This window comes from Ptiloglossa arizonensis, chromosome 9, assembly GCF_051014685.1.
Source record: "Ptiloglossa arizonensis isolate GNS036 chromosome 9, iyPtiAriz1_principal, whole genome shotgun sequence".
In the NCBI taxonomy this organism is placed as follows: Eukaryota; Metazoa; Arthropoda; class Insecta; order Hymenoptera; family Colletidae; genus Ptiloglossa; species Ptiloglossa arizonensis.
This window is the reverse complement of record NC_135056.1, coordinates 13,282,349-13,304,739: the sequence shown is the minus strand read 5'-3', so window position 1 is coordinate 13,304,739 and position 22,391 is coordinate 13,282,349. Positions and strand designations below refer to the sequence as shown.

The following is a 22,391-nucleotide window of genomic DNA, read 5'->3' as shown; positions in this document are numbered from 1 at the left end:
TTCGGGCCAAAGTCGGCTTACCTACGAAATTTCGAAGAGTTCAGCTCGGTCTCTGCGATATTTGCCCACTATGTCAGCGTCCAAGTTGGGTCTCGCGAGACTACTAGGATTCTCCCACTCTCGGTCGTACGCAACACCGACACGTATGTAGTTCGTAGCGTCCGTGAACTTGTCGAAGACGTTTGTTACGGTCATTAGCCTCGCGTGGATTCTCTCCGGTAAGTGCAGGTATTGTGGCCGGGGTATGGAACGATTGGTAGGGGACGCAGGCGCTTGAGGGAACCCTAATGGCTTCCGAGGGCCCCGAACTTTCTCGCTCCGATTTAGGCGAAACTGCAAACTCGTGGAACAGATAAAAATAATGCATAGGTATTCTTTCTTAAAACCGTTCTTTTTTTCAATATTTTCTCTCTACGTCTAATCGTTTTTCAGTTATCGTTATTAGGGCAGAACTTTAAAGGCCTGTTCTACCTCTTAAACTCGGGTCACAGTACCTACAAAAAGTAGCATTAAAAATCTGTAAAGTTTCTAAATTTTCATAAATTCTCAATCGAATCTACGTAAAATATTCTCGATCGAATCTCCGTAAAACATTCTCAAAATCGCTCCAAGGTAACGCGCGGAGGATAATATCAACATTTTAATCAAAAATCACTGGCGGACCATTAAACAACGATTAACGGTAAGCTACCGTTCGAGACGCGCTAATTTGCCGGTGAAACGAGCTCGAAATTCATCCCCCGTTTTATCTCTTAACGATCGAGCCTTAAAGGGGTTGACTCTAACGACTTTTCTGTTCTGTTGCAGACGAAGGCTGGAGAGCTCCTACCAACGCTCGAAGATTCTCCTCGGGAGCCGGCACCGCGTCGAGTGTTCTCTACGGAAAGTCTTCGGGAGTTGAAGCAGGATCGGGGAGTCGCGGCACGCGTCCTCGCGGAATCCGTGACACGCGTCTACGGGAAACTTGTTACCGGATTTTTAGGGTCGGTGATCGCGGATCCCCCACCCCTGTAAAGAACTACGTAATCTCGGGGGCGCGAACGTGAGCTACGGGACGATCGAATCGACATCGACGCGTGTGGAGGAGGGACGGAAGATTCTATCGCGAAGACGAAGAGCGGCGAGATTTTAACGCAGAGAACGAGAATAACCAGATTTTAACGCAGAGAACGAGAATAACGAGATTTTAACGCAGAGAACGAGAATAACCAGATTTTAACGCAGAGAACGAGAATCGCGAGATTTTAACGCAGAGAACGAGAATAACTAGATTTTAACGCGGAGAGTCAGAATCGCGAGATTTTAACGCAGAGAACAAGAAGCGCGAGATTTTAACGCAGAGAACAAGAATCGCGAGATTTTAACGCAGAGAACAAGAAACGCGAGATTTTAACGCAGAGAACAAGAATCGCGAGATTTTAACGCAGAGAACAAGAATCGCGAGATTTTAACGCAAAGAGTCAGAATCGCGAGATTTTAACGCGATACACGGGTCGAAGGGGCGGAAGCGAAGCGGCGGTAATTCGAAAGTTTGTCACCTTGGATCGCGAGAATTCGATAACAATACGGACGATTTAACGTCGAATGAAAACAGACGGTCGTTCACGGATCATTAAATCCCTCTGTTTCGTGTTCTCACGGTGATCGCGGTGAAATTATCTCGCGACGGGGCTGCCACTCGTCGGGACAAATTGCTCGCCAACGATTCGTCGGTTTGTTCGATTTAACGCGGATTACGTCTTCGCGGGGCGTCCCGTTTCGAGGGAACGGTGGAACGCGAACACGGTCTCGGTTCGATTCGAATTATCGACGCGCGGCGCACGCGAGGGACATAGACCGTTGCCAGAACGTGGAAAAGCTTTCGTTTGATCGGCGATAGATCGTCACGGGGTACGTTGTTACTGTGTGCACGTTCGCGGGACAGAGCACGGTGGAAAGTCAAAGACACCGCGGGACACCGAGTATACGGACAGAGACGACGCTAGTGGGAGCCGGCGAAGATGATATTAAGGCAGAGAACTGATTGAAACGAGGGAAATGGCGATTGTCGGGCCCGTCGGTGAAATGAGTGCGGTGCGTTTCGGTGTGTGGTGCGGCGCTGTTCTGTTCGTGGCCACGACGCTCGTCCACTCTCAAGTGACATGGACACCGATCTACTTGGGCGAACAGAGTGAGTACCCTTTTCAAGCTTCGGATCTCTCGCGCTAGGGACATTGGAGAGAGGCGTTCGTACGAACCTTCGATCGGTTTCTTGATTGCACGCTGGGATATCGTTTCTCGATCGCAGGGGTCGTGTTTGTATCGTTCGAACATTACGTAAATTTCTTTGTACAAAAGGCAGGATAGTTAGATGGAAGCTAGAAATATTTACAAAAGGGTGTTTGACTTTTATAATCCTTCTCCGTATAATCTACCCTCCGTCCACGACAAGGAGGTAAACGTCGCTCGTTGTCGATATTCTACGCTGGTCTCGGCCGATAGCGATAATACGTGCGATAGTAGGTAAATTGATAAACTATGAACCAGACCGAGGATACGAACACTCGTTTACCTTCTTGTCGTATACGGACAGTAGATTATACGGAGAATCGTCGAAGAGCTATCGAAAGTAAAACATCGTTTTACAAATATTTCTACTATCTAAATATCGACGCGAATAGACAACACTAGTGCACGTTTAAAAAATGCATACAAATGCACCGAAAATCGAAAATAAATTGTCCGGTAACTCCAACAATTCACAATTCACACATTTCTATACAGACTGTATTGTCCATCGGTTTGTAAATATCCGAGGTCGTTTCAATCCGAAACGCAGAAACGATTGCGAGTCGAACGTTCGTACGAATGTTTCGTCCACCTTTGAACGTATTTCTCGTTTCGAGGGAACGTAATAAGTTCGTATCGAGGACAATTAACTCGGTGTCTAACGTTCGCGTCGATTACGCAAACTCGATTGCACCGCGAAAGAGAAACGTTACAACGTACGGGAAATATATCCGTGGCTTTGTTTAAACGAAACGCTTGTTACGTTTCATCAATCGTAGGAATTTCGTATGGAACTTCCCATCTCATTAACGTCCGCGCAATAGTCGAACGGCTCGAATTATATGCTTGTTAGCGGGAGTTACGCTACACCACGGGTGGTAAGGTGAACATTGCGGGCCGCGCGATGCACGTAGTTCCTCGACTAATTACATACGTTCTTGCGGAACATCCCGAGCTTCGAGAAAAATTCGCGAGACCACCGTTGCCGGAGTGGCTGGGAAACACGAGCCGCACGGTTCGTTCGTTGGCCCGCTCGACGATGCATATTCCGCGCGCGGTGGCGGAAAAACGTTTCCTCGCGTACCGGCAATTTCTCGTCGGCTCAATTGATCTCGAAACAACAACCGGTGCTCTCGCTTGACTTACAAATAACCGTATTGACGCGCTCGGTTTACATATTTCTACGGTACGTCGAAACGGAATACTTTTACCACTGGAAGAGCAACGACCAATCGAGAATTTACACGTGGAAATTGAAGGAATCGACGATCGTTTCGTCTCGACGAGGTCAATTATCGAGAAACTCTGGTAATAAATACGACACGGGAATTTAATTTTCCGAACACTTTTCACCGTGGAAATCGGATGATGATCTTCGAAACGTCACGTCGAAATCTCTCTTACCGTTCGAACGACGGGTAGCGAGTACGAGGCGGGAAATGAATTTTTTAAAATTGTTCGTCGTTAAAAAAATTCCCATTTCGCGTCGCAGTAAATGTCGATGCACGGTAGAATTTTCACGTAACGCCTGAATCTACAATCTGCCATTAGGTAATTGGGAGGATTCGAATAAACGTCGCTTTACGATTCTGGAAATTTTATTTGCTACGGAAGTTCCGCAGGCTCTTGGATAAGGGGGGATCACTTTCTGGGTGTGTTATTCAAGATCGAATCGTAGCTTTTCTTTGTATTCTTGGACGACATTCAAACGACCTTGAATGCACAAAGAGGGAAACTTTGCGCCGACTGGTGCAGTACGGACGATCAAAAATGTAACATTTTTCCACTCTAGAATGGGTTTCGAAATCGAAAGTTTCTCGCGAAAAGTTCATTCGGAACTCGTACGAACGTAAAAATTTGTTTTTATAGTCCGGACTTCGGTCTCGTAACCGCGCGACCTTCGGATGACCTTCGGTACCGAAAGTTTACAAACGAAGAGTCCCGGATAATAGCTACGGTACTTGAGAAACAAACTTCGCGAACTCTAGCTCCGTTGTACACGGTGTAAAAAAATTTAATCTTCTTCCCTATAAAAGATTTCTCAATTCGTGGAAGCAACATGTGTTTGCAGTTACTTGGAACATCTACTTCGCTCGGACCTTCACCAATTTTCAAAAGTCCAGGATTCTTGGACCTAATTTACCCTGAACCGTTCCTCTTTCTTCCTCTCGTTGCATCGCAATCCGACAACCCTTGTTTCAAGCTTTAATACACGGCGCTGAAACCTCGCGTTCTATTCGAATCTACGATCGCGTTTCTCCTCTCTACTCCAAAGTTTCTCACGTACGAATTCCTTCTCGCGAAGAAATCGACCACTGGTTAAACCACGATATCGAAACACTGCATTATAGCATTCGTTTAAAAAATACTCGTCACGGACTCTCGATGAAAAATAAAGCTCCGAGAAAATAACGAAAGCTCGCCGATCGGCGACGTCTCGTCCACCCGCTCGGTTCTCTCCCATTGTTTTTTCCCCGATTTCGTTCTCGATCGAAATCTCGCCAATGGAGAGTGTACAGCCAACGTCGCCAAAAGCGTCGGATTGATCGCGTCAATTAACGAGCCGCGACGTGCGCGGGAAGTTTGCAAACGAGTACAATTAATGGCGCATCGAGTTTGCGATGGTCAAGTGGCGCGAGGGTTCGCGACAGAGCGACGAGGGGGGGTTGGTGAGGGTGTTACCGTGGCAGGGGATGATTTGCAACGGCGCCGACGGATCTCGAATTTCTCTCGTTCGCGGGACGACTTGTAACGCGCGCCGCTCCGCTAATAACTCGTCCCGACGGTGAAGTTTCGCGCACGAACGAACCAACGAACCAACGAACGAACGAACGAACGAACGAACGAACGAACAAACGAACGAATAATCGCGGGCGACACGTGTCGTTGACAAATAGGAGAGAGCGCGCGCGATCCACCTCCCTCCCGTTTTAATCAGCGCTAGTCATTCGGGTCAAGTGTGACGATCGGTTCGAGCCGAGATTCGTTTTCAGCTGAGCCCGCGTCTACCGTAGCATGGTCTTCGTCATCTTCGCGGACGATCACAGCCTCCGGGTACCTCGCTAATGAAATTCGTGTCCACGTTTTTCACGCGCCCCGTCGACAGAAATTCGATCTCGTCCGGCGAACGCCCCGCACCGACTATAAATCTGTGTATCGCGGAACGGGGGGGAAAAAAAAAACTCTCCCGAGTTAACCCTTGCGTCAATACCCGAGAGCAACCCTTTGGATATACTCTTCGAAACGTTTTCTCGTCGTATTTAATTTCCGCTCGCATCGTCGTTGTTCGGTGTATTTCCTAGAGACATTTGCTTCGAGTTTAGAAATTTGTCATTAGAATACGATAAAAAGAAAAAAAGATATCGAATTAACCCTTAGGTAAATACTTGGTTCCCGAGCACCCCTTTGGATATTCTCTTCGAAATGTTTCCTCGTCGTATTTAATTTCCGCTTGCATCGTCGTTGTTCGGTATATTTCCTAGAGACATTTGCTTCGAGTTTAGAAATTTGTCATTAGAATATGATAAAAAGAAAAAAAGATATCGAATTAACCCTTAGGTAAATACTTGGTTCCCGAGCACCCCTTTGGATATTCTCTTCGAAATGTTTCCTCGTCGTATTTAATTTCCGCTTGCATCGTCGTTGTTCGGTATATTTCCTAGAGACATTTGCTTCGAGTTTAGAAATTTGTCATTAGAACACGATAAAAAGAAGAAAATATGTCGAATTAACCCTTAGGTAAATACTTGGTTCCCGAGCACCCCTTTGGATATTCTCTTCGAAATGTTTCCTCGTCGTATTTAATTTCCGCTTGCATCGTCGTTGTTCGGTATATTTCCTAGAGACATTTGCTTCGAGTTTAGAAATTTGTCATTAGAACACGATAAAAAGAAGAAAATATGTCGAATTAACCCTTAGGTAAATACTTGGTTCCCGAGCACCTCTTTGGATATTCTCTTCAAAATGTTTCCTCGTCGTGTTTAAACGTTTCAGTATCCGTTTGTATGATTATTATTCGGTGTATTTCCTCGAGATATTTGCCTCGAGTTTAGAATTTTGTCGTCGTTCGATAAATCGCGATGATTCGGCTCCGAACGTGGTCGAGTTTATGCGGTTTAATTGCTCCGCTCGGGCGTGTTTAACGACGCAGCGAATAAATTGCGGAAGCTGCTAATTGTACGGCCGATTTGCCGATTACGCGCTTATATCGCGTTTTGTCGTCGATTATCGACGTCGAAGAAGAACGTGCCGACGAAGTCAATTTGAAACGGAGCGAATTATCTGTAAAAAAAAAATTTGACATTAAAACGAAACGTTCTTAAACGCTCTCTAAAACATACGCAATTCGGAGTATACAAAAATCAGGAATAATACCAAACAAAGTAAGTAGCTCTCGAATCGATGTAAAGTAAATACGATTCGTGATCGTGAACGTCTCTAATTCTGCTTCCGGTTGTTTCGTTTTATCACATCGAGGTTTCACCCGGCTCGGTAAGCTTACACACGAAAGTCCAATTTGAGTACTCGATCGGGATTATTCGTCGACGTAGAAGAATGTGCTCGAGGTAAGAACGAAAGGAGTTTCTTCGCAGTCCCTTAACTCGACGCATTTATTAACGAAGGGTTCTCGATTCTTTTCCATTAAAGGTTACACGAACGGAGATGGCTCTCGGTCGATAACAATGTATCACGTGGAGATCGAATTATCACACTCTTGGGGACGGTGTTCAAGTTTCAGGTCTCGAAACGCAAAGGGCACAGCCGGTCGTTCGATTCGCGCGAAGCGAACGGAGAAGTAATCACGGAGGCGATGGTGCCCCGAAAAGGTATAGGATTTTCCAAGCTGGAAATCAATTCGAGTCGCGGCGACTCAATTTCCAGCAGGTTCGTCCAAGATTACCGGCGCAAGCTGCGAACGGACTGATACGGCCGGAGAAATGTCACCGAGTTCGAAACTCCGCGGGTGATCTGACCACCAAATGTGCTTTAATCGCGGGCGCGACTTGATCTCGAACTGTCGAGCTTTGTTTTCCATCTGGTTCGGTGATTGATAACGAACAACGGTAACGTAACGCGGAACAATTACACGTGGTAGCGTTCTAATACGCTTTACAAAGATTTGTCGAAATAAATGAACTTTTGCGGAAAAATATCCCGATTAAGAAATCAGGTGGAGTCACAAGTGGTTTCTCGTATCTCTTTCGTAAGAGTTACGGAACAACAGGATTTAGAACGTATTCTCTGTAAGAGCGTACTCGCGCGTACAAAATACCGATCCGATTTCCCGCGTCGACTGTATTTAAAATACACGCAGCGCGTAACGTGTATAGAAATATTACCGAAATGCATTCTTTGTGGCTCGATTATCTAAAATTGCACCAGCGTGCGCAGTTACTTTCGTGTTTCATTTCCGTTGAAATTACACTCGGAAATATGGTCGGTGTTGTTCGGCAAATCGGCTCTATTTCGAACGATCGTGGAATTAACCGTGGCGCGGAAATTATTCGCGTTTCCCGTATATTCTCGTATCGTACGGAAATATTTAACCGGTGCGATCTCAACGAGCGATTATCACGGAAGAAGGAGGGGGGCTGAGCGCAACGTACGCGAACAGGGGGGGAACGAACAAAAGCTTCGCGGGGAGCGTAATTAATTCGTCGACACGATCTTCGCCGTGGCGCGGAACTCGTTAATAAAGCTGCGTAATAAAAACCGCGGTAAGAGGGGGATCGCTCCGCCTAGAAAACTTGGCGGTGAAGGGACCGTCCCCTTCACGGTAAGGGCTGAAGCGAAAAAAAAGAAAAAGGGAAGAAGATCGCTTAACCGAAAGGCGATAGGGTAAGGCGCGAGGAAAGTGGACCGTTCACCTTCGTAAGAAGTTACGAGCGGCCCCGAAATGCCCGCAACATTCGGCCCTCGACTTTTGTTGCCCGCTTTACGAGCGGCCCTCCTGCAACTTTTTTCCATCCTCTTGCAGCCCGGCCTTCGTTCGGCAGGGAACTTTCCCTGGGATGCCAATTGCGCGCGGCAAGTAGTTCAACTTCACGGGAATTTCTCCGGTGCGAACGAACTGGCCCGATTTAGAAACGGACGAGATCGGACGCGGGATCATCGTCAACGCGACAAGCCCCGAGATTGAAGCTCGGTTTCTACACGGTGTCTCGGGAACTTTGGAACGAACTTTTATCGTAGGTCCGAGTTAGAAAAAAGTATACAATTGGATCGGATCCGGGACGAACGCAAACTCGTCGTGGTTGCGCGAAGCTTTTGTTCGTTGTACATTATTCGAGGATGTTCTAACGGCGAGATTCGGACGTGCATAAAAAATTCTTGTGATAAATTCATCGATCTGTTCGAGCCCCGATCGAACGGATCGTACGCGATAGAATAATAGCGCGTTGTCATATATCACGTTTCGGCAGCGTAGAACAAAACAGCTGGTGAAATACACGATACAATGTTTGCTGACATTGGAGTCGATCGTTCTATCTGAATGTATGGTAATTAACACCGGCTGGCAATTAGGATAGGTGTTCTAAATGGTTCGAAGCTCGACGTTCACCGAAAACTAAAACAGCGCGACGAGTGATACGCGCGTATTTCGGGTTCAATTCGTTACAGAATAATTGCTCCATTATATCCTAATAACGAAATGTTCTATTCGTTGTCCGATAACATTGTGGACAATTAACGTAGACGGAATTCGATGCGCATAACTGCGACGAGATCAGGGGAACGTTGCGTCTGTGCAATTAACACGGAGGTAAAGGCGAAATGCAATTATCAGGATGTATGTAAATGATTAATTAAAGCGACGAGTACAAGGAGAATTGAAACTACTCGTAGAGTATTCGTGCCGAAACGATTCAAAGTGTGCACCTTATGCGAGCGAAGAATTCACGTTATGGAAGTTCCAGGGAAATTAAAAATAAAAAAAAAGAAGAAGAAATGGAAAAGAATCTATCGAACGGACCGTTCTCGAAGCGAAATAAATTCTCCTAAGACGATGTCTTCGCGAAACGAATTTCCTTGGAAAAAAGAAAACAACGGTTCCTTTACAGCGTCGAGTGTAATAACTTCGGAGCGGAGAAAAATATTTACCACGCGCGTACAAGTGCAGTATTTACCTTACAGACGTTTCAGGAAAATATCCGAATGAAAAACGAATAGAAAGAATTTATCAAACGAATCGTTCCCAAAGCGGAATAAATTTTTCTAAAACGATGTCCTCGCTTAATCAATTTCTTTTGAAAATAGAAGACAGCGGTGTTCATTTAAAGCGTCGAAAATAATAACCTCGAGGCGGAGTGTTTAAGAACAGCGCAAATTTACCTTGTAACTGATGAAGATACCGACCTGCGAACGCGCGAAGAAACAAGAATCTTAAGTCCCGTAATTAATTAAAAACATTTAAGGTAAACCCCTCCAGCGTAGGTCGATACTGACACCAGAAGCGTCTTCCTTGTGCAGATCCCCGCTCCATCCCCGTCCCGCTCGCCGACTCCTGCGCCCTCTTTCTCTGATACGTGCAACGCAGATTCGTTCCTCTCGCGGCACGAATTATTAGAATGACTCTCCATCTCTCTCGGGTACCCTTGTTACCCGCCGTTAATTAGAGTACAGTCTGCTACTGACGACAACCAACTGCAAAGGAGAGTCTTCACCAGCACGCCCCAGCCTACACACCACCACTTCGTCGCCCATCCCGACTTCCCCACCTTCAACTTCCCTACGGCTGATCCGCGCCACCGACGCGATGTTTGTGGCTTGAATTATTCCACCGGTTCTCCAAGCGACCCGTGAGTACCATTCAAGGGTAGTCCATGGAGTAAGATGGACGTTGTAACCGTTACAACCTACCGAAGGTCACACCTGAAACGTTGCTAAGAATTGTCGACAATTTTGGGTAGCAGGCTAAGAGGGTTAGCTGGTGAAATTATTCGGAAATAAAATTTATTCGGGTGTACCTATTATGTCTTATACAATGTGTGTAATTTATCTTGGATAAGGTATGCGATGATTCTTACCCAATTTGTCGATTGAGCGTATAAGAAAAGAAATCGAACGAAACTATCGGATCGATGACTGCAAATCGACAAAATGTCACTTTTCCAGCGAAGAAAAGAAATTGTTTTATTTTTTTTCCCACCCTTTGAAAGCGAAGTTTTAGAAAACTTTACGAAGAGTCTGTCCGAAGTTGTGTACGTTGCGAACGTGCCGTATTTTGTTCGAGTCAATCCGAAACTTCGTATTTGAGTTATTGTTGCACAATGGTGGATGAATGGGAAACGTAGAAAAACGTATTCCTCAAATCGTAGCTCGTCTCTGCAATTTTGCGTATTTCGACAGAAGCGAGACATTTTACAAGGAAATGATGACAGTTTCGAGAAGTGTAATAAAAAAATCGTTTCCTTTTAGTGGCTAGTCTCCTCAAGAGGTTACGGCTCGAAAAATGAGATAGCATAGGGAAATTTTTTTTTTTTTTTAAGACGTACGTATATTAAACGACGAATCCACTTCGTTAAAAAGTTGTAATTCGTGGAAATGCTGTGGCCAATCGCGCGGAGTTACTCAGCTTGGACCGATAGAAGAGGTATCTGTCGGTAGGGAACTTTTAAATTGGACTGTACGTCTGTTGTTTTTATCACGGGGTATTTCAAGTGGAAGTTTACTCTCCCCATTAATAACGAATTATCGATTAACTATTGGCGGTTGCGGCAAATTTCGTTGTATTATTTAATAAACAACCACACCGTCCCGTGCCTGATATTTAATTATAACTTTGTGATCCGATACATCCACGTTATCGCGTATATTGCATATATAAATACACGATTACGTTCCTGGGGAAATCCCTTCGTTCGTCTAGAGCGTGTCTCGGCCAAAGGAGACCACTTAAAATCTTTGCTTCTAAACGACGTAAGAATTATTTCAGACACAATTTCAATGATTTCGAAGATGAAACATCTTGGAAGAAAAATCTCGTCTTAAAGTCTTGTTATTTTCTCCACTTTTTCCAATAGACAAAAAAAAATCTTCTTACGCGCATTATCGTACGACTAAAAGAAAAACCTCTCGAAGAAACATCGATCCAAGTATCCTCTCCGATTAGACTTCTTTTCGAGACACAGTTCGCGGTGTCACGATTCACGAGGAACGAATCGCTGCAGGCGAGTTGTTACTTACTCCAGAAATAATTTCGAATCGCGCAGGAATGCGGCCACGATTGCACCGCTCCGTGGAATGCACTGGGTGCGAAACTGCACGCGGAAAGTTTGCAAAGGCGAGAAACGCTTAGCTTGGACGAGTAAACAGACCGCGTTCCGTTTGCCTTTTCAAAGAAAGGACACGTAGCCAACGTGGAAACGGAACACGATGGCCCTCTGTATTCCCGTGCAGTGCGCGCACGGAGGAATCCAATATTGATGACAAGCTTCCCTCTATAAGCAATTCCGGCCCGACAATTCTTGTGTTCATAATGAAACGTGCCCGCAGACTTGAGGAGATGCCAGACGATGCTTGTTTTCGAGCGGAACGGGACAAACGCGACTCACAGTGCTTCCAGAGATATACCTTTTTCCCCGTTATGACAACATCGCGAACATGTTACCGAAATTTGAATCAGTTCCTCCTCGTGGGTTGTCCGTACGGATCGCGACCACTTCGTATTTCGGGTTCGAAATTCACCGAAGCCCCGTACAACACGTAGGATTGTTCCAGCAACAAAAGATGTTGCATATAAATAACTCGGTTGATCGATTCTTCCTGTTAGGTACCGTGGCGTGTCGGTAAGCTTGGATTCGGAACTTGAAAACAAAGGGAAAAGTTCCACATACGTATGACCTACTTGACTTTTATTCGCTTTCATCGAGCTCGTTCAATGCTCGCGCTAATGGTCGAATCGATTCAACGTTTACCTATAACCCGGGGATCGATAGTCGCCGCGCTTATTTATAGTAACATCAAAAGTGATTCGTAGCACCCGAGCGAGTAGCCACGGTTTCATCAATGGTGAAAAATTATCGTCGCTCGGACGTGGTGAACAAATTCCAAGTTTCGTTGCCATTGTAACAAGTGAGTCGAGTTTCCTTCGAGTCGGGCTTCCATAGTTTGTGGACATTTTCGACACATCGAATCACGGATCTGTTCATTTCTGAAATTCGTTTCCAGTTCTCAAACACATTCGCGACATATAAAGTCACTTTATATTTTGTTCAGATTTTCAATTCTCACGTGCATCCATTGTCGATTTACATTTCCTTCAGATTCTTCGATTTATGTATACATCGTACGATTCGTTGAAACTGACTCTTACAAATCAGACGTTTATTTGCACCTACATAAATAATAATCAGCCTTCGATACAAAGACGATCGCAACGACGAAACTCGAGTAAGTGTTGTTAATTTCCACGGAACACCGGATGGATAAATTCCATCGATTACCGATTCCTCGGTACCACGGATCGCACGAATGCCGAAGATACCTGTTCGCGGATCGAGAATCACGGTTGTTTGCCTCCGTTTCGAAAATTCACTTCCCGTTTGGAAAGTTTTTCCCCGTTGGACGCCCGTAATCCCGCGAAAGTTCCCCAGGGGGAACGGAAAAAGGGTGGTCCGGGTCGAGTAGGGTCGGAGATAGCAGGATTCGATGCGTGGAACGAGGACAGGCGAGCTTTGGCCCGCTGATTTCGCGGCGGAGCCGGCGGGAAGTTACTTCGCGCGTCGAAACCACGGACGAAAACAAAGCGGACAAACCTGGAAAGCCACCTGCGCGTTCCAACGTGTGCAGGTGCATTGCAGTTTCATAGTCTTGGACCCGCGCCTCGCCAGCCGGGCCAGCGCCGTGAAGCGAACTGTAATCCTGTTTTCTAAATGTAACCAAAGTTCGGGGAACATGTGTACGTCCAACCGCAAGCACTGTTCGACAATTTGTCTCTGCAGCCAACACTCCGCCGTATTCCCTTGCTCGTTGTCTCCCTTCGTCCCTCGGTCGTCACTGGTAAAAGCTGCTTCGGTATACGCGATTCTTTCGATGGGTGCGCAGGTACCTTGAGCGCGGGGAATTTTTTAAACATAGTTGGAGAAACGACGGATCGAAGTATTTCGCAATATCGCGCCGAACACGGCGCGCGAGTGTTGAATCTCGACGTAGGTGGTGTCATAAACATGTTTGTGCGTCGAACACATATTTGCGGAACACTCGAAGCTGGTTCGGTAGATGCGATTTCTTCGATAGATGCGCTGGTACCTCGGTTGCAGTTTATTTTGAACGTTCGTTAAGAGATCCGTGAGAGTCGTGCGTTGAAAATCCAGATTGTACGTTTGGCTGTCACGGATAGAAACGCTGTAAGTGTTTGCGGACACTGGTTACAATATTTGGAATTTATTGCACCGCTAAATAATCACTGTTAATATTGACCGCATCCGATGACGCGTAACCGAGATACAGTTTACACCGATCGTGTAAAATTTAATTTAATTACTCGGTTATGGAATTGCATTCGATGTCACGTGGTGCGATGCAACGAGCTAATTTACAGATTTTACATTCCAATATGCAACGTACACGGCTGCAAATACGTACTCGATGAATGTTGTTCCGACCGTCGTAACACTCGCGTAGCGTACGCGATACGGTGTTGTCTAAATACTCGCCGGTAGTTACTATTGTTCGTTTTCGGTTCTCCGGTTTGGTTCGTCCAGGACTCGAACGGAAACTTTGCGCGGTGCATATTGCACGAGACAAATTGGACCCAAGGGAATCCGGTATTCCAAGAATTCCACTTTACGATGCATCCATTTCGCGTTGTAGGGTAATAAAGTAATTTCTTGGTCTTCGTTCGGCGGGATCGTTAACGAAACACCGTGCGTTATAATTAGCAAACAGCGAACGCCATAAAGTCTTTGACATGTGTACAGCGAGCTTGAACAAATACCGACCATTGTTCTATTACCGTACACGTTGTCGAACAACGTTTTCACCCGACGGACGTTATTTTCAGAGAATACCGTTTCCCCGCAAAATTAGTAGTATCCAGAATATTGTGCTTATATTAGGCGACTTACCCTATGTAAACGACGATAATGCATACGTACATACATATGTATGCGCACTCTATACCGTGGATAGGTCGGTATAGAGCGTGGATTAGAGAACGCGGTAATTTGCCACGTGACTGGCGCCAGTCCTTCGTCGAATCACATTACCATATGGTAATCATTGTAATTTCGTTATCATTCAGCCCCGATAGCGGCGAAATTATCTCTGAAATATAATATCCGGCACCCTGAACCGCCCCGGACGCAATAACGAATACTCCTCTCGCTATAATTAACAAATCGTACCCGCGAAGAAATTACATTATTCGATTAACTTTATTCGTTCCGTCGAGTACACCGGACCCGACTTCGCTAATTTGTTTAGCGATGTTAATTACGACTCTGGCGATAATACCATACGGATAAAGCGCGTGGAATTATGCGCCGAGTGTAATTTGTCTCGTTCCGTGTTACCTAAGAGCCTCACGCCTTATAATAAATCGACCTTAATCGTACGGTGTTACCCAATCAACTATTTACGGAATCCGTTGTTCACGTTTGATTAATTGCCCTCTCGATCTTGCGTAACGTTGAAATCTGTTGGGGCCGTAATTGAGATCGCGCGTAAATTCGGGTTTCATTGCCGCGCGAAGTATTCGTCTCGAATTTCGATCGAGTGATCGAGCGTCGGGTAGATTTTTGCAACGAGCATCGCGAGCACGATATATAAAATTTCAAGCGTGATCGATCGCTTCGAACGGAACTCAATCGAGAACAAGAGTTACGTGACAAATAAAAGATTCTTTCTCATCCTGGAGAAATTATTCATCCGGGTAAACCGTCGTTACTTTAATCGACGATTGTAATAGCGCGAAATAATGGATCTGAAAATGGGTCCTCGAGGCATTTTCCTTCGTCCGTTCGACGTAACGTATTCGCAGACTGAAAGAGTTCAAAACTCGGTATTCTTTTCTGCGACTCTCAAAATTTCGCTCCATGTTATCATCGATGACTCGCTACACGACATTCTTCCTACCCCTAGAAAAATAAAACAAACTTCTACAGAACATTTATCACGGGGCAAAATATCAGACGATTCCCTTAAACATTATCCCCTGTTTCTCTAGGGTGAATAAATCCAAATCGGCCACATTTTCTTCCCCCATTGGTACAAAAAGTGACCTCCTTCCAGCGGAGAGTCTTTCCGTCGATATTATCGGCCATTCCGCGACGATTCGAGATTTCTCATCGTACGCCGGGAAAAAGAAGCAGAAAATGCTAGAAAACCGAACGATCCCGTTAAATATTGCCCTCTGCCCTAGAATGGGATACAAATCACCTCCAAGATTGTCTCCGCTCCCTGATACAAAACCCTGTTGGAGCTTCGTGCTGGAAATCGTGACACGCGTCCCGAGAACTCTCCGCGCGACGTCACGGGGCCCCTTCTTCGTACCCCGTGCCCACTACCCCCTTCCTCTTGGTATCAGGACGCGTTTCTCTCCCAGAAAGCGTACCAATTTCACGATCAAATGAACGGAAAAAAATAGTCGAACGGTTCGGTGTCCAGAGTCGACGGACGGGCGCAATTTCGAGTACTCGTCATCGCTCGACAGTGGGCTCGTAGCTCGCGCGGAGCTCTCGGCATGGACAATTAGTCACGGGTCCGTGGAATTGGCAAGGGCGATACAATTGGCTCGTCCCTGGATCCCTCCCCCCTTCCCAGTTCTCGTCATTCCGGCATCCGTTCGCCGCTTTTCCCTTGCCGTTGTGCCCCCTTCCTCTCCCCTCCTCCTCGCTGTCTCTTTTCCGTTTTCCTGGCAGCGAATCTCGTCGCGCCGAAGCACCGACGAGTTGTCGCTCTCGGCCAAGTTTCTGCCTATGGGTCTGCCCCCCGGGCCCCCTCCATCGCTACTCTCTCTCTCTCTCTTTCTCTTCCCCTGGTTGCCAGCGGCGCGATATTGTTCGAAATCTCCGGAACTGCATCGTGCCACTTGGTGACGCCATGAATGTGCCTGCACCGGCAGGACGACTCGCTCAACCGTCCCAGCAACCCCCCTTCTCCACCCCGCAACAGTGTCCGCGCTTTACGCGTCGAATCATCCCTCCCTCCCCCAGCCCCGTTCGATGCGTGCACGCGTCGACAATTAGGCGCGGTGAGGACGGAACAATGTCGGGTAATAGTTTAGCGCACTGGTGGAGGGTGGATTGAGGCGAGGGGGTGGTAGTAGTGGTGATGGATGAAAATCGAATGACCAGAACGAAAGAATTCCGCGGCGAGGCGGTGTAACGAGGTATTATGGACACGTTGAACGAAGGTATCCACCGGTCGCGTGTTCAGCGACCAAGCGATGCGCTTTAAATGACGCGTGCGCGCGTAGAAACGATACTCGACGAGGTCGTTGAAACGAACAGTAACAGGATCGATTCGTTGTTCGTTACCTGACCCACCCGCGAAGAATCTCGATAACGGATTCACGAGCGAGGAATCTTTCCGGGGGAGCAGGAGGAAAAGATGGCGGAATGAAATCTTGGTAACCGCGGGCAGAAGGGTTGAGGAGGGTGGAACGATCGAGGGGTGTATTTGATCTAAATTCGTCGCGGTGTGTACGGAGAAATATTCTTCGGTACTGGGAAATTACACATTCCGTTGTTGAAATTCAATGATCGTTGCTAAGAGAAACTTTGGTTCCAAGCGGACTCCATTTCGGTACCGGAAACGTCGAGAAATATTTCGATCGGATTGCGATACATTCGCGCGATTCCTGCTAATACGAAACAACCGGAAACAAGAGTTATTACGGCGACGCGTTGTTTGTCCGTCGTTCCCGTGATTTTATATTTATCGACGCGCAAGAACGAGTGTTAATAAAATGTCCGTTTAAAACGCGTATCGACGTACCGGACGGTACATTGTCCTTTATTCATATTTCGGCCCGGAGAGCTACGAAACTGCGAAGCTTTTATCGTACGTTTCGTTTATCCACGCGGGCGTATAATTTTTTTTACCCAGCTTCTGCTAATGCAGCGCGAAATTATTTTTTTATTTAATAATCCGTACTTAACGCGTTCGCTACAGCGCGTCAAATATTCGTCCCGCGTTATTTGCAATATTTAGTTAGTTTATTCAATTCGTTTTGCCGCGCGGTTCTTCTATCTGTTTTTCTTTTTTTTTTTTTTTAAGTACCGAGAGCGATTCAATTCACCGGTGAAAATTTTTCATTTTCTCAATGGTAATCCTTACATTCGCGGAAAATTTGCGAAAGAAAAACACACATCGGGGTGTCCCCTGATATCGATAGGTAAGAGAAAGATTACGTTTTTCTATTTAATTTGATACATTTCGTTCGAGCATTGACAAAGTCGTGGACCGCGTTAAATAATATTTACAAACGCAACGAACCATCTGACGATATCGATGACCAACAAAGAGTAATCTTTCCGTATAATTTGATACATTTTATTTGTTCATTGACAAAACGCGGAGAGCGTTATACAATATTTGTCCGAGCGCAGCGAATCATCTGTCGATGCATTTGTGATCAAAAGAAACATTACCTTTTTATATTTAATTTAATACGTTTCGTTTGTGCGCCGACAAAAACACACGAGTGCGTTGAATAATATTGCAACAAACGTAACGCCGGCCTGTGGACGATTTACCGAACGATGGTGGTAACATTTTGAGGATTAATGGGGGGAGGGAAGAAAGTAATCGGTTAACCGAAGGAAAGGGGAGCAACGAGCAAAGGAGTCGACCAGGTTGCGCTTTCGAGTCGCGAAAGCTGATTTAAGCGATTTAAACCGTGAGAATGGAAAGCCAGAGTTTTCGTTCCATTCCTTCGGTTTGATTCCCTTCCCCCTCTCCGTCCATTCTCTCCCACGACCCTATCTTCGCACTTTGAATATCATATCCAGGAACGGAGCGGCAATCTTGCGCGTTTTACGGTGGTTATTAAAATTCAAATTCAACGATGCAAATGCACCCGAAATTAAATCGAGACGGCTTTGTTGCGCGTCGCGCGTTTTCGACTGGTGGGGTGGGGCGGGTTCGGGGGTGTGTTGGAAAAAAAATTTACACGTTAATCCGTGACGCGCCGGGCGCTGTCTTTTTTCTTCTTCCCATTTCTTTTTTTTTCCCTTCATTCGCGGAGACGAGCCCCGACCGCAAATTCGCGAGCGGAAATTCTCTCGTAAAAGAGTCGAACGACGTCGCAAATTCTACGACAACTTCCGTCGAATAAATTGAAGATTTGGACACGACCTTTGTCGTAAACTGTAATAGGTTCGCTTTATCCGTGCCATATGCACAGGGGAGGCTGAAATTGAAACTGTGTACCCTGCTCTCTCCTTATCTCGACCCGCTGTTCCACAGTTCGCTGCTTCGTTGCACATTCCATGATACGCGGTGACGTCGGTTAATTTTCATTAAACGAGTAAACAGTACGTCGTCCCCGGGCCGGTGGACGTACCAACGGAAACCTAGCGAAGGCAACGTGTACTCGATCGTATATTAAAAACTCGACGGAAACGCTGCGCACGCGGGCGCGTTGTTAAAACCCGACAATTTTTTAGTAATAAATCGAATTCTATGGCTACGGTTATTCGTTCGGTTGCAAAAACCGAGGCGAGTGTTCGCCAGTATTTTCCTTTCGTATTGTTCCCCGACGCGTGTACCGTACTTTTCGGGAAATATTGAATCTATCAAATTTTCGATCGAACTAATGACTGTGTCGAGCGCGGATTAAACGCATATTCAACCTGTGTAATTTTATTTCAACAACCCGCAATAAAGTAACCGAACGGTGAAATGTACGGTATGCACGAAGCATTTGTAAATTTCTTGCTCACATTGTGGCAAACGCAGCTATGGTCAAAATAATACACTCGATTCAATATCGGTAACGAAACTTCCGCTATTATTCTTTCTTGCGATACTTCATTGCGCAATTCTCCTCAATATTCGCGTACTCGTATTTAAAAAATTTCTACCGTTCCTCGACTAATATTACACAATACCGTTACTATTAATTTTTACTACAAATACTTGGCTAATATTCTTTCTCAAAGAAGCCTATACTTTCCCTCTTAATGTACACGTATATTTAAAAAATTTCCAACCTCGACGAAATTTCTCCTCTGAAAAAGACCAAGACGTTACACAACGAGAGCTACGAGTCGAACAGAAACACGTTTACAAACGACTCGAACGAACGAACCAACTTCCCCGTGAATCATTTCTTAATTACCTCTTAATTTCACGGCCGACATCGGGAACGATACACAGATCCGCGAACGTGTTCGTTAACCCGTGAACGCGCGAGGGGCCACGCGGTTTCGAGCCGATGAAAATCGCGGAGAGGAGTCTGCGTTTTAATTCTACCCCCGGCGGACCGCAACGAGTATCGTTCCATTCCACGTTAAACGATAGTCCAATAAGAGAACGAAGGGTCCGCTAACGGGGGCGAGATTACTTCTTTCCTTCGGGTTGCTCTCGAACCCGGCTGGCTCGCGATATTCGAAAAGTTGGTAGTTCGCTCGACCAGGGCGAGAGGAGATTACTTACGCTTTTTGCCAAGCCCGCAAATATACTCGAGCCTCGTGTTTATTCGCACAGCAAACCGAGAAAGGGGTAAACGATTTTTCCCGAACCTTCCGCGATCCATTCCTGACCAAGTTTCGCGGTATCGTTGCAACTTGATCTTCACGGAAAATAGAACGGCCCCGCGACACTGGGAAATCTCGAGTATCGGGAAAATTGTTCTTCCTGGTAGAACGACGATCCTTCGACGAGGATCCCGTACCCTCGATTTTCGTCCGATCGACGACACTTGACTCCACGACGATGTTGCAAGGAAATTTTGATTCGATAACGAATCGCACTTCGGAGAGTATCGATCCCCTTCAACGAAGAATTAAGAAGATAACGACGAAGGTGGGCCCGAGCATCCCGAACGAAGAGGTTTGCGAGAATAAATTGACATTATCTGGAATTGCGCGAAAATTTTGATTCGATAATGGATATTACCCCGGGGAAATCTTGCTCTCCTTGAATTAATATTTAAGACGTTGAGGATGAAGCTTGGCATTGAAGAATCGTACGACTTGGTTCGGGGTTGGGAAACTTGAAATAAAGTGGACGCGGGAGTAAATTGAGATTATTTGGAGATACGGGGGAAATTTTCGATTCGATGATTGCTAATAATACTCGGGGAGTTGCGCTCTCGTGGAATTGAAAATTGGGAAGACGAAAACGAGTAAAGTTTGCATTCTTCCTACCGGTCTCGAGTCGAAGAATCGTGTAAACGAAGTTTCCAATTTTTCGGATCAAGACGTCAACCAATTGTTCGATTTACCTCGATCAACGTCCCTTTGAGATTACAAGACTAGTGGAAACGTTCTCGAAAGAGACACGAAACGTGCTGGTCGATTTCGATCGAAATTTATATTTTCGCGCCGGTATTCCGTGAAACGCGAGACGATGGAGTCGCCGTTTTCTCGATGCATGAAAATAAGTAGGCCGTTCGCTGGTTGAACGTGGAAGCGGCAATTTTCTGTTTACGAGCGGGCACACGTGGCTGCTCGCTCGACAGTTAACGATATCACTGTCGCGAAGATGTCCCTTCGCTCGATTCTCGAGTTCCATCGCGGGGTTCGTAAAATCGGACGATCGAACGATTAACGTTTTCGTCGGCGCGAGTTCGTAAAATCTTTCACGATCGCTGCTGAATCCAATATCGAACGTGGATCAGAACTTTCGAGGAAACAATAACCGATTTCGCTTCTCGTATAATCGAGAGGACGAGTCGAGTGCTCGTAGCGATATTATCGAATTGCCAGATGCCGGGAAAATTACGATCGGTTGTTTCTTCTGCGTAATTCGTGTGTACGGAATGTACCCTTTCAGTTTCATCACTATTTTTCATAGTATATTTCATCTACCGAAGAAACGTTTCCGATGAAAGTTAATCAAGAGTCGGTTGTGGTCAATCACACTCGATGGTCAATCCACGAGAAAAAAATACATCATAGTTCCACGTAGAAAATAGTCAAGATGATATTTGTTGTTTACCGAGAAAATCATACTCGGAAATTGTTCACATCGAAGTGTGGTAATCGAAAGTTAACATCCGTCGAGATGGTTTCGTTTCTTCGACAGATCGACGCGAATAAAAGGAGAATGGCGCTCGAACTTAAACGATACACTCTGCGTGGATCGTTTCTGCTCGATGGAGAGCAAAAACCGATCGTAATTTCCCAGTCGTCCGATGAATCGAAATCGCTGCACCGTGTTAGAGCGATCCGAATGTTTTTCACGTAGCCCGTTACCTACGAGACGCGGAACCTCTTTAGTTCGAGGAAGAGTTGGATACATCGCCATGGAAACATTGAATTCCGTAACGACCGTCCCGCTCTGAATGAAAATTTCCCGACAAGGGAAACTCTTTGACCGTTTCAGAGCCCTTCCGCTGCCATGGTTTCAGAGAATGCAGCATCCATCTTCTGCGTTACCTAGTAATCATCCACTCGAGCGTTTTTCCCTCCGGTTTCTCCTCGTCCTCGTATTCCTCTCGGCTTCTTCTTCGCGGAATCCTCGGTACACGACCGCGACACAACTACCCGCGGCTTCTCCTCCCTAAATGTAGGGTAAGGACTTACCGAGCGGATCATAATTTTCCGCTCCGACTAGTTCGTCGACTTTAAGCCGAGAATCACGAGCCCCGTCCGCGACGCTTCTTGTTGTTTCCTCGTCACCGTCACGAGTTTGACCAGTGGTCAAACCGATCGATTCGAGAAACAATTTCGACCAACGATCGAACGAACCTAAAATTTCAGCGCGATTCTTTCGATAAATATCTCCTTTCATTGTTGAAAGCATACTTCCCTTCGAAATTAATTCGCGAAAACGCGACTGCAGTTCAATCACGAAGGTTCCAATTAGCAGTACAAAGAGAAAATTCACGAATTTTTCGATATTCGTATTTTCGACGAAACAAATGAGAGGTGAAACGAGAGTTATTTGTTTATTACAGAGGATGTATCCGGCGCATTGAATAATTCCTTTGTATCTTGCGATGGATGGTC

The 22,391-nt window shown here is 45.9% G+C and overlaps 1 protein-coding gene across 1 annotated transcript in view; it reads left to right on the top strand.

Annotated features, from left to right (window-relative positions):
• LOC143150867 (uncharacterized) overlaps positions 1-22,391 on the top strand; it is a 373,071-nt gene that overhangs the window by 84,519 nt on the left and 266,161 nt on the right. The window contains exon 2 of the mRNA XM_076319404.1: positions 1,880-2,170. Coding sequence (XP_076175519.1) covers positions 2,038-2,170 — 133 coding nt within the window. The 5' untranslated portion in view covers positions 1,880-2,037. The remainder of the gene's footprint in view (positions 1-1,879; positions 2,171-22,391) is intronic.